The 13,810-nt window shown below is 41.3% G+C and overlaps 1 protein-coding gene across 1 annotated transcript in view; it reads right to left on the reverse strand.

The window, feature by feature from the left end:
• Positions 1–13,810, reverse strand: part of LOC117508169 (calsyntenin-2-like) — a 1,041,373-nt gene that overhangs the window by 88,326 nt on the left and 939,237 nt on the right. The window contains exon 9 of the mRNA XM_034167838.1: positions 10,670–10,832. Coding sequence (XP_034023729.1) covers positions 10,670–10,832 — 163 coding nt within the window. The remainder of the gene's footprint in view (positions 1–10,669; positions 10,833–13,810) is intronic.

The raw sequence follows: 13,810 nt of genomic DNA on the forward strand, positions 1-13,810 counted from the left end.
CCGTATCAACAAAGCTTTCACGTTGGAATTGATCTGGTTGTTCCAGCGGGGTGTCAGCCTGTTGATGGGGGCTCCACTCCCTTGCCAACCCTGTTAACATGTTTCTTCCTTATTTCAGTGGATTATGGGTCTGTACGCCTAGCCACATCTGTGTTTCCACACTATAACTTGACAACACTAACTGATTTACTTTTAATTTGACATGTAATTTGGTGGTGGGAAGTGCAAAGGTGGTATTAATAATGGGCACAAGGTATTGCCACCTAGTGGCACCAGGTGATGCCATCTGAAAATGGTTTCTGTATGAAAATGTTTTGATAGATTGATTTCAATATTGGTATGTAGATTGGTCTTGGGTAGGGGAAGGTAGGCATTAAATAGGGATCTAGCGGCAGTACCTAGCTCGACCAGGTAACATCAACTGAAAATAATTTCTGTGCAATAACTTGCAATAACACTTTGACAGATCAACTTCCAATTTGGTACGTAGCTTGGTCTTGGCCAGTCAAAGGTTACCAGTGATGCTTTTCAGTGAGATACCTGATGCTGCTAAGCATCAGGTGTCTCACTGAAAAGCATCTCTGTTAGATGACCTGACACCACTTGGACTTCAAACTTGTTATGTACTTCAGTCTCGTGTAGGGAAAGGTTAATATTGAAAATGGGCATGAGGTGGAAATACCTACTCAAATTAATTGATGTTAGTTTTTGCATATAACATTGCATTTGATTTTTATGTCATTGTCTCATGTCTCTGTGAAGGCTCTCAGTTGTCCAGGTGGTTTCCATAGTAGAGAAGCTTGAATCTTCGACTGGACTGGGTTGCTTGATGTTTAGTCACTAGCCAGTGTTTCATCACTAGCCAATAGCAGTCTGCCTCTCGGTAGGAGGGGTCTGGTTAGGTTTAAAACGCCAGCTTTTGTGGCTCCTGTTTTGTTCTTCTCTACAAGGGTCAAGACAGAAGTCAGACTACCAGAGCAAGAATTTTAGCTGAGGAAGCTTCTGCGATTTGAAGTGAAATGTCCTCGCATCAAGCAACCCACTCCAGTCGAAGATTCAAGCTTCTCTACTATTGTTCTCATGAAAATAACCCTATCTCACACCATTTCATGATGACACCATGAAAAGTATATTAATCTATTGGTTTGTGATAACACGTTCGTTTTGTGATAACACATTTGGAGTACAAATTCATTTTGTGATGGTAGCACGAAATCCAGGGTGGCGTGGGGGGTAGGTCTGGAGGGGTTATGGTTAGGGGAAGGGAGAGGGTTAGGTTATGGTTAGGGGAAGGGGTAGTGTTAGAATTAGTAAAATAAAAAACCTCGCATCACAAATATGTGACTCATTTCGTGATAGGAGCTTGAAAAAAGTGCGAGACTGGGCTGGAACCAAAAAAATACACATATCTGTAGCAAAAATTAAAGTTTTTATTTCTTGTGCATTGTCCTTCAGTCCGGTGAAGAATGGACAAGTTGAATGGGCTGGTTTCCTGTCTGGGTGGTTGCCATCCAGGACTCAAGGTGGTTCTGTGGTGTCATGGATGCAGTGAAGCGCAGCACCAGGACATGCTCCCACACGACTTGTTCTTCAGTCTTCATTTAGCTGAGCACCAGAACTTTCAAGTGTTAAGAGTACCATCTTCCACAACGTGCTCTTCCACTTCACTTGTTTTGAACATTTTATGTGAAAATCACTGAATAGTTCTTGTCATTTAGTGCTTGACTATAATTTTGTCTGAAAAGAGTTAGCAATCCTCCCTATTGTTCCATATGGCAGCTATGCCTTGTTGCTGCCATCTCTGAAGATGTCCATCTATCCTTTCTGTCAGACTTGACAGATGCTATCAATAGAGGCTGTGACCAGAGAAGCCATTAAGGGATCCAGACAGAAAGGGGGAAAAAAAGAGGCACAGGAGAAGAGATTGAGATGCTGCAAAGCAAGAATGATAAAAGTGATAAAATCACTGATCATTCCTCTTTACAGAGGCTGGATTTTATGTGGTGGCAGCTTTCTTTGTCCTCACTGAGGATAATTCTTTGCTCTCCAAATATTCGATTTAATGTCTCCTATAACCTCAGTGCTGCACAACAGTCATGTGGAAGGGAAGGGAAGGAAGACATGAGGCATTTAAAGACCCTGACGCCCATTGGTGCCTGTGCGTATCCCCAGATTACACCAGAGGTTGCGTCCCTGGCCAAAGCCATACCTATTTGCAGCTGGATAGACTGGAAAATTGTGGAAAAGTGTCTTGTCTAAGAACACACACAGGTAACATGACCATAATCAAACCCAGATCTACATAGTGGTAGTCCAACCCCTATCGGAAAGGGAAGGGAAACTTGACTGCACCCTGTCCTCTGCATCTTCTCGCATGCCCTCCCTCTCCACATCTGTAAACCTCCTCTTTGGCCTCCCTCTTCTCCTCTTGCCTGGTGGCTCTAGCCTAAGCATCCTTCTCCCCACATTCATCCTCTGCACATGACCAAACAATTAAATCTCATCTCTGTCACTTTGTCTCCAAATCTTTCTGCCTGTGCTGTTCCTCAGATATGTTCATTCCTAATCATCTCCATTCCAAGGGAGGTTGGAGCATTTTCAACTCAAACCACTACCTTTAACACAGGAGTCACCAACCCTGCTCCCAGAGATCACCTGCCCAATATGTTTGTCTGATCTCCCTGCCCCATACCTGCTTGTAGAGTAAGTAAGATAATATGCTGGACTACCTGGGTTTGATTCCTGGTCATGATACTTGTTTGTGTACTTGGACAAGAGACTTCATCTGCATTGTCTCCTTCAACCCAACTATAAATAGGTACTTGGATGGCCTTGGATGGAGAAGTGACTTAACGCCAGACTGGTGTTCTATCTAGGGGGAGTTACAGATTCTCCTCAGCTTCACAATACGGAATCTGAGGATAAGTACCAGCACTAATGGCCCTCAAGACCTACATAGGACATACTTCTTCCTGTTCCACTTCCCGTTCCACACAATGCTAATTAACTAAGTCAGTTGTGATTAGCTAGTAAAGACCTAGGAATAAAAAAACGTGACTAAACGGCTGTGGTTGCAGCAGGTAATGAAAAACATGCAGGGTAGGTGATCTCCAGAAGTAGGGTTGGTGAACCCTAAAAACATACATCCATAAGCCATAGACTGTAACTGGTCTCACTATGTTGTAAACTTCCGTTTCACTCTTGCATCTGCAAGAGTATCTGAGCTGGATGGATGAAGGGTATCATCACAAATAACATCACTCCAGCTACTCTTCCCCTTCGGTTTTATTACTTTTAACAAGTGACCCTCGACAACAGTGGTCCAAATTATTTCAGAATGGACCAAAAGGGTGCAGGTTTTCTTTTCAGCCACTGACTCCAGCAGGTGATTTCACTGATGAACTCATCCCATCTGCTCAAAGTGATGCTAATCACTGAAATCATCTGCTGGAGTCAGTGGCTGCAAAGAAAACCTGCACCCTCTTGGTTCTTTCTGGAATACTTCACTGGAATACTACCACTGCTCTACAATATACCTTCAGCACCTCTACTCCTTGCAGCCACACTATCGACTGTGCGTCCTCATATTTACACACATGTACTCCGTCTTGCACCACAACAGGCCTGCCTCAATCTGCTCCCCACTCAGTACAGATATAATGTTACCTGCAAACATCAAAGGCTGTGGAGACACCTGCCAGATCTTGTCTAGGACCCTGTCCATCATTCTTGCAAACAAGAAATGGCTCAGCGCTGATACTTGATGCAATATGTCCTGAAACCTGAACACATCTCTCATTCCTATCACACATCTCACCGCAGACTATCCTCATACATATCCTGCACCACTCTCACATAATTCTCTGCCCTCACAGCACTCACTTTCCCCAAGACAGCCTTTAGTTGGACACCTGCCGTGGCCCAGGGCTACACACCACTTAAACAGCGGTTTACCACTGCTCCTATACTCATGTAGCTGGGCCCTAGCCGCAGTTTACGGTGGAGATCGACATCTCTGATACCGGGATCGGGCGGTGCGTCCACAGAGTGGGGTTGATAATCGTCTGCATCCCTGTACATTTTTTTCACACCACCTGTCCCCAGATGAAGTCAACTGTGAAGTATCTTGAATTATCTTGACAAATGCATCAAATTCACTGAAGTTATAGCTGAGACATGAATGAGTGAATAACTAAATATGGACTTGGTGACCATGTCACAGCTGCCTTCAGCTTTCAAGTAAGTGGTCATTTATCTCCGCAGATGGAATTTAAGCAGTAGCGAACATGTTTTTACACCTCTACTTGTTCTTTGTTGCAAAAAGATGAAAGGGTGTCCTGAAATTTGACAAGGTGAGAGTGACCCTAGATGTCGATCAGTGGGATGACAAATCTTTATGAAGTGTCCTTCGTGTTCCCTGCAGTGGAAAACTTTTGATCAAATAAAGGTAACAATGACTCAATTATTCAACTTTGTGAATTTTTGACTGCATTATGAATGATGTTTTTGTGTGCATGAACTTTGTGGCTTCTAGGTATGGGTGTCAGATCAGAGTTTAAATCATTTTGCTATAGCATGATTTCTTTATCTTCTGACTTTATGTAGCACATATTCCCAAACATCTTAATCTGTTGTTGTTCTGTTGTTAAAGCTACAGTGTTCAGGATGAAGGATTGTTAATCAACAGAAATGGAATATAGCATTCATAGCCATCTGGTCATGAGTGAATAATCGGGTATCACAGTCTCATTTGAGGGCAAACGCTAAAGAGGTAAAGACCTTAAAATATGACGCATATGATGTATTTTCTCTACTTCCAGGAGACCAACCATGGCATTTTCAATGGGTTTTTGGGCAAATTACATGCAAACAAAGTGAAAATGCAAAGAAAAAGTGATAATGCAGTGGGAAAGTGGGCATGTGTTGCGGTTTGTTTATGATCCGGAGTACAAATGTGTAGAGGCGATTTTGCAGGCGAGAGAACGGAGCTACTCTGGTTAGCTGTGTAGGCTGACACTTAGCAACACGTCTCCCATCTGCCACATCTTTTGTTCTCCACTGGGAACCGACAAAACAAAAAACTTTTCGCTACTGCCTCGGTGATTGCAGCTGAAAACAAAACCATTTATCCATTTATCCGTGTGAACTTATGCTGTGTACATATTGCGCAAATGGAGCTGAGGTGCCCCTAAGTGGTCAAATCCCACGATATCACGAGACTGTGGTACCCCATTACATGCAACAATGAATCAACGTGTTTTTTACATTTAGAATGAAGTCTTCATATCTACACGGGAGCACGCCACCTCACAGAGGCTGCCATGTTGTACCGCCATGTTGATACAGTAACCCAACAGACAGACATTTCGCATTTCGCATATTGCAGTGTGGCGGGAAGATGGAAGAAAGAAAGAAGAGGAATCCGTGGTTGCTCCCCTGTACAGTCTGACAGTTGCTACTGCAGGCTAACACGTTTTACAAACTTCATTTTGGTGAAATGGAGAATCGTACAAATATCGCTTATCACAACAAAGGAGCATGAATCCACCTCACCAAGGAAGCGAAAACATCAAGAGAAACAAAATGTTGACTGGTGACAGCATAATGCAGTCTGCAAGCTCATGACTATATGACATTAAATCCTTAAAGGAATAAATAAGGCTTTTCTCAATCATGTTCAGCAAACAATTTGAAGCTATTCAGTAAAAGCCTGTCACACTACACTGGAGCCGTGTATTAGAACAAATATCTGGATTCAAAAATTGCAATCTGTACTTATTTACAGTAGTCAGGACAGAATCTACTCCTCTTTGAAAATGCTAATTGGCCAGCCCTGCAATATGAACCATGAACTGACATCATTAAACTAAATATTGCAAAATATCACAGGTGCATACAATCAAAACAATATTTTTTATTAATTTCTTCACAGTCCATTTGTATATTCTGTCACGCTGCCCTTCTCTGAGCCTTAAATCCACCATTTGACCATTTCCACCTTGCCCCCTTTTTACGTGTGTAACGATATTAATGTTCTGTAACGTCCATCACCAATGCTACAAAAGGTACATGCAGCTCAATTATAGCATTTCTACAACTTACAGATTTCTTTTTTCACCCTTTAAAACAAACAAACAAACAAACAAACAAACAAAAAAACAATGATGGGATGAAGCTCAAGGAGACAGCCAGTCATCAGTTGAGCTCCTTTTTGCAATGTGTATGCAATCACTATGCTGGACAGTTAAAGCGCCGTGCATAGAAAAATCAATCTTCTCTGCACTTAACGACTTATGCGAATAATTCAGTGTCCTCTTTACAACTCTTTCCTTAGGCTTATACCCCAACTACAAAAGCTGAAATAGAGTTTGAACTCACTTTTCAAATCAAAGACCTTTTAATCCTCCCAAAGGTAAAGAGTGCTCATTGAAAGAAGTGAGATGGGAGGAGGACGACGAGTGATTGTCGCAGATGAAAGTGACACGCGATGATCTGCTCACATCCCGGCAGATTTCTTGACTCATTATCTGACGATAAGCATCACTGAGCAGTCTCATTTGGGCGATCAAATCAATAGTGGGCAGAACTGTGTTAACTGCGCTCTTTCTTTTACCCTTGTCAGCTGGTGGCAGATTTCAATTTAAAGGACAGTTTAACTGCACACTTTCATTCACTCCTTGTTCAAAAGTTTGTCAAATACAGGCTAAGAACTATTCTTAATTACATTATACATCAAAACCCAAACAACATATTCCACAGTCACTAACTCATGGTTACAGTACATTCTAAGGGCCTCTTCACACATAGTATGAATGTGGCCAAATTGCGCATGAAGCAGGAATCGTATGCAATATGTGTAAAATCGCAGTTGCCTCTAACGCCTCATACACCTGTTGCTACAACTATTTGCACACACAAGTGGCTGAAAGACAGAGTGTGCGCTGTGAGAGCCCATCGAACCCTCTCGGATCAGGTGTTGGCCAAATTCCAGCTAACACACACAAACATCGAACACCGCTCATTTGGCACTTAGAAAACGTGTGGCCATTCGCACTGTTAACACAAAAACAGTCAGCAGATGATCACTGTCAAGCTGGAAGTGAAATTTGTCTAAATGCCCCCACGAGTGTGGCTTTGCAAAACAGGAACACACATGTGAGGTGCCAGAGTGCCCCCCCTCCCCCTGCGTACATATGTGCCATGCGGGTGAATCGCGTTGCGCTTCACTCCATCCGTAAACATGTGGCGTGCTGGGGTGGGCGTGGGAGCGCGCTTCCTTGAGCCACTGATATATGGATGTACAGATAGTGTGTTGTGTGTGTACTGGACTGATAGGAGGTGTCCGCCGACAGCTGCAGGTGTTGAGATCTCTGGTTGTGGACCTCACAGCTGCAGAACACTTACCATGTTTTGACAGACACGTGTGTGTGTGCTTGCTGTCCTCACGTGGAAATACATAAAAACATATATTGCTTTTGTGACGGGCTGGAGAGTACACAGAGCGCAGACACTGACAGGCTGTCCAAGCTGGAACAGACTGGCAATTCATGTGGACATGCAGCAGGCGATCTGAATGTCTCATCTGTCTGACACGCATGTCCTTTGAGCGCCACAGGACCATATGACAAGCCAACAGTGCGACAAATACACCACTTTCAGTCACATATCAGCAGAAATACATCGTAACAAAGGCCGTTTGGTCAGTTATCTGGCGCTTTTTTCTCTATTTAAAAATGTGTTTATCTGCTTGTTGATTTTAGCCATTTCACGCTCCTGTTATAAGATAGTGTAACAAGAAGCCTGCCTGCAATATACAACCTCCTACGTTTGCATGAAGCAAAGGTCATAAAACTTCGTTAATGGAGAACCCAGCACAGCTCAAGTTCTGGAATATATCTAAGGGTCAAAAGCAGGCTTTCATGAACCTAACACAGGACGGCCAGGTGTCATAAAACTGCCCCGTACCAGGATTTAAGACTCCCTAAAGTGCATTCCTCACAGAGTCTTGGCTCCTTATCAGCGCCCAAAACCAGATGACGAGCGCCTCCTTTTTCATCTAAAAAACACAGACCCCAGAAAGACATTGTTTTCCCCAAAGTCCAAAAACTGTGCCTTTACAGCACCATTCCAGTACGTCCATACCACAGAAGAATCACCATCAACTTGGAGATCACAATACAGTTTTTCTGTTTAAAATTGACCTCATATTGACAGATTTAACATTTTATGATGAAATCCAAAAATGAGCTTCTTCTAGTCCGTGGAACAAGAGTGACCCCTTATGGGCAAATTGGCGAAGGACATGTGCCCAATTTGTGAGTGTTATAAATTGAAGATTACATTGTAAAAATTGTACTAGTGTCATTGTAACCAGAAAACAAAGAAAAAGGAACAAACGTGATCATTTAATCTCACACATGGAATGTATATACCTTGTATTTGTGCTCTGCTCATAGATTGTAGAAAGTTCATCAAATGTGTGTTTTTTTTCATATATGACTGTGTTGTGTGATATTTCTAAGGAAATTGTGCACTAGAGTTTCATAATACAGGACTTGCTTGGTTTTAAGCGGGAATTTAAGAAAGCAGACACCGATTCATTATAAAACTAGACAAAGAAACGCAGAGAAAAGCTACAGTACCCAGAATTTTTGGGGGTGGAGCTTTTAATCCTTTAAAAGCATGCGCCCCCTGGGGAACTCACTCTCTTATGTTCTTCTCTTCCGCCGACTCTTCCTCCTGCATCTTTCTCTCCTTGGGACGCTGCCTCCGCCGTCCAAAACTTTACGACCCTTTGTTCTTGCAACCACGTGTTGTTGAATTGATTTCTTGTCTGTGTGCGCAACAAGAAATTATTTTTTTCTTTTTCTACAGATAACTTTTACTCCACTTTTGAAAAGTTAAACACGCAGGAGCAGTAAACTTCCTTTGATGATTTTTCAAATTAAAACCTTTTTCTTCTTGAACTCCAAATTCACCTCGTGAACATTTTTCTTACAAAGTCAACTATTTTTGTATCGAGTTTTGATTCAACCTGGTTTCCAAAGACGAAGACAAATTTTTGTTTTGCGAATAGAGAATAAAGACACTCAAACCTTTATTCTGACGATCCCAGACGACAAGCGCTGCAGTGATAAAAACATCCAGGTCAGCTAAGCCGCGACAATGATTCGAAGCGCCACCACAAGTCACAGCATAACAACTGAAAGCGCCCCTGGTAACCAATGAAACCGGGCGCGGTGACCGGCAGAGTCCCTTTGCTAAGATCCCGGAAGCAGCTGTGCAGACGAACGATTCATCGTCTGGAACAAGACGGCTCCCAGCATCTGACCCCACGGAGACCAGCTGCACTGCGCATCAAGTAAGACCTGGGTTTGGTATCAGAAATAAGCAGAGTGGCTTTATTTAATTCTATTCCCTGTCACTAACCACATCTCACATTAATAAATACCAAAGTAAACCCCTGGCTAATTAGGATGGAATTTATTCTTAAACTCTGTCATTTTATCACGGGTCACTTTAGACAATGTACTTTGGTTTTAATTGCACTCCTCCCACTGCACTGTTTTTTTCTGTTCCTCTTTCTTTCTGTTTTTCTGTTGCACACAGCCTTTCATATTTCATGTCATTTTTATCTTATATTTTGTCTTACTTTGGCACATATTGTATATTTTATCTTAGCATTTTATATTGCTCTCTGTTTAATGTTGCACCATTATATCAAAGCAAATTCCTAGTCTGTGAATCCTGTTCATTGGCAATGGCAATAAACTTCTTCTGATTCTGATTCTAAACCAAATTACATAAACGTCATATAATAACTGTTCATTGAACTCCGTCATCATCAAAGTGCTTACTGTGATATGTCCTGTTATTTAACTCCTGACTGAGTTAAATAAATGTTTTAAATGTATGAAGTTGTTAGATTAGATTAGAGACTGATTTAATATTTCCTATTGACTGGCCCTAAAATCACTGATATTATAACATCATTCAGTCATAGATGGTGCCCCCATTATTCGAGGTAAAATTATCCACAACTGATAATTTCAATATATCCTAAAACACATCTTCCCGCTACAACAGTGATTGCAGCGCAGTGATAAAGTTTCTGTCTGGTAATCAGAGCTTGCAGGTTTGAATCCTTTTAACTAGGGTTATTTAACCGTGGGGTTCTGTATTGATACCCACTAATTATACAGCTAGTTTTATTTTACTTTCTCCACATCAGCAGAGCTATGTGGTGCACCACGTCCCAGCTGCTCACACTGTGTTCCTGCTCGCACAACACTGTTGCGTACACGATACCATCGCAGTGGGATCATGTACGCCTGCCCGTCGGCTCGATGTTTTTGTGGTTCACTCATACGAGCTGTTCCGCCGTGATTTGTATTTATTTGTACCCTTGTATTTATTCGGGCCCTTAAGGATGTTAAGGATGTTGTACTTTTAAACAATATATGAGCAGATATGTTGTCCAAATCAATGTAACGTGTTCCCACTGCAAGGAATGTCACCCTTTCACTTTTACCCCCCACCTGTGGCATCCATTATCTCACTTAATTGAGTATATGCACTTGCAGTATATCATCATAATTATCACCGTAATCATTTACTTCACACACGTGATTAAGATTTTAATCACTATTACACAGCTCCTCGTGCTCACCTTGCCAGCAGGCACCGACTGTTAGCTGCATATCAATTTGGGAGGGGTGAATGGGCCAGTCATCTGTCACCAGATATGGGTCATAGGTCACTCCGTCCACATACAGTGTTACCACGGGGAACTCTACATTGATGACGTAGTAGTGCCACTCCTTGTCACAGATCTGACAGAGAAAAAGAGAGAGAGATTATTTTATTCATGGTACGAAGAAAGGGCTGTGTACTTTCCGTGCATTAGATTTCCATTTGTGAAATACAGATCAGAAAAGAAATATCCAACCAAACAGAATTTTGTGCAAAACTCTAATATCATATAGCAAAATAAAAAATAGAGACTATTTTGTGATTTATTCACCAATTAATTAATTATGTACATGCCAGTGTTAAAGACATTTTGATGAACTGATGTAGTTCTGTTCCTGTTTTCAGCAAAGCAGCAAAACTACACTCAATTTTTGTTGATTTTGTTTTATCATGTTGGTAAAGTCCATTATCTTTTACTGGCAAATTACCCCACTGTCACATCTTATACAAATGTTTGAACACAACAGTAAATCATCTCACCCAGGCAACTGTATTGTCCTGCTGCTGCCAACTTTTTTTTTTTCCTTTGCTTGCATTGTCATGTGATGTCTTTGCATTTGGGTCTCACAGATTTGGGTTTTGTTCATAACTGTCAGTTTAAATTGGATTTACTGTACATCTGATTCATACCTGATCTCACTGACTGACTGTTCACATTATAAATAACAAGTGACAAGCGTCAGTTTGTGTGTTTGTGTGCCATGCATTCCTCAATTTCTGACTTTACACATCATTTATCTTTGATAATACTTTTATTCCACACTCTGTGTCTTCTGTGACTTTCATGGATGAGATTTTAGAAGTTAGTTTGAGCTTTTTTGTGTGTATGTGTTTTTTATTGCCTCATTTAGCTGAACAATGGCTGTCAACTGACAGCATGTTCCTGTGACCACACGTCATGTCGAACATTTTGTTTTCTTTTTTTGGAGTGAGTGGTGACTGATTCATTGAAGAAGGGTGAACACTGACAGGACCTGGAAGAGATAATGAGTGAATAAGTCTGTAGTGACTCTAAGCGACAGGGAGAAAGCGCACCTGCCCCTGTCCCGCCAACTTTATGTGGCATTAAAAGTCACAGACATAAAACAAAACCACCCGGAATTTTGAACATGCAGACCAAAATAGATTTGAATCACATTTCAAATCATCTACAAATGAGTCTTGCAATGGATTGGGGGGGGGGGGGGGGGTCGCTAATTTCATGCAACCTTTGACTTGTCAGACTTCCAACATGAGGTCAGATTCATATCAGATATGTACATAAACTGGATTGTTACTGGCAGACTGAACAAAACCTGTGAGGTCCAGGAGAGTGGAAATCTATACAGAAAATTATTTCATTATGTTTCAGTATAAAACCTTGGCATTTGTCGATGACCTTGCCATGACTCGTGTTGTGACAGGATAGTCTATTGAGGTTATCCACCTTGTTTGATTGAAATTGCTCTCTGTGTTCCAGAAATTCAATGAATGGAAGGTACACAAACCTCTGCATATCATGTATGGATATCTAAGAAAGTCAAGCGCTTCTTTCACAGGAACAAACTGTTTGTATTACTTAGTTGGCAGCTTTATTTTTCTAGTATTAAAGATATAAAATACCTATTGTTACAGAGGGCGCAATGCGGTGTAGAAATGAAGTGGGGGGGGGGGGGGGGCAAATATAGTGCATCTAGAAAGTATTCAAAGCTTTTCACTTTTGTGAAACACTTTTGTTTCACTTTCACCCACATTTTGTTATGTTACAGCCTTATTCCACAATGGAGTAAATTAAAATTTTCCTAAAAATTCTACTCACAACACCCCATAATGACAATACAAAAAAGTTTTTTTTGAATTTTTTGCAAATGTATGAAAAAAAGAGAAAAACTAAGAAATAACTTGTACATAAGTGTTATGTGTATGCTTCAGTGCCTGTTGTCGTTTGGTGTGTTGAATTATTACGTCCTCTGTATCTCAGCCCTGCATCTTCCCTCGTCTGTCTGGTTCTCTGGTCTGTTCGTGCACCTGTTGTGTGTGTGTGTGTGCTTCGCTGCCTGTTATTTTGTGTGTTGAATTTTACATCCTTTGTATCTCACCCCTGCGTCTTCCTTCGTCTGTCTGGTTTTCTGGTCTGTTCGTGCACCTGTTGTGGGTCATTTGCCATGTCCATCTTTGTCTCCCCTGTCTCAGATTTGGTTGTTATGCCTATGTCCTTCTGTGCGAGTTTGGCATTCGTGCACGCACTTCCTACATGTGTTGGTTGTTCTGTGTCGGATCATGTGCATAATGTCTGTGTGTTCATGTGTCTTGCCTCTCTGTTTCGTGTTAGTCCCGTGTGTGCGTCTGTGGTGCAAAACCCTTCAGTGTTTTGTCTTTTGCTTTGTCGAGTATTTTCTGTTGTGAGTATGTGGGCGTGTCTCTGTCTGTGATTCCTCCATGTCCCTGCGATATTACCCCAGTGTTTTCTTATTTTAGTTATTTGCATTTGTTGTTTTGTTCATTTAGTGTTACTCACAGTCCAGTGTGCTATTTGCATTTGTTGTTTTGTACATTTTGTGTTTTCCACTTTTCTGTCTTTTCTGATTTTGATTTTTGCATTTGTTATTTGGCTCATTCTGTGTCTCTGTTTGAAAAAGATTAATCATGTTGTTTGTTTTTTTATTTATTTAGGATCTTTATCTTATTATGCTCAGTCTTTTGTTGATTTCTTAGTATTTGCTGCCCCCTTGTGGTTTTTGTTGTTAGTACTTGTTCCTGCTCTTAATTATTTACAGCTGTGTGTCATTAAGCTTGAGTATTTAAGTCACTTCTGTTTGGTTCATGTTGGGGTTCCATTTTCGTTGTTCCTGCTTCAGTTCATGGTTTGTTGTGAGTATTCCAGTTTTTGAGAATTGCACTTTTTGTCTTGGCTTTTTGATTTTCTCCTCACCCAGAGTTTGGGTAGTAGCATGTATTTTGGTTTGTGCCTTCCCACTCCTTCAGTTCTTGGTTACCTCACCCTGAGTGGGTTATTGTGCATTTTTGTTGGACCTGTTTTTTGTAATTGTGGAAGAATAAACTCCTGTAATTTTGAAAC

Source organism: Thalassophryne amazonica, chromosome 4 (assembly GCF_902500255.1).
Source record: "Thalassophryne amazonica chromosome 4, fThaAma1.1, whole genome shotgun sequence".
NCBI classification, from domain to species: domain Eukaryota; kingdom Metazoa; phylum Chordata; class Actinopteri; order Batrachoidiformes; family Batrachoididae; genus Thalassophryne; species Thalassophryne amazonica.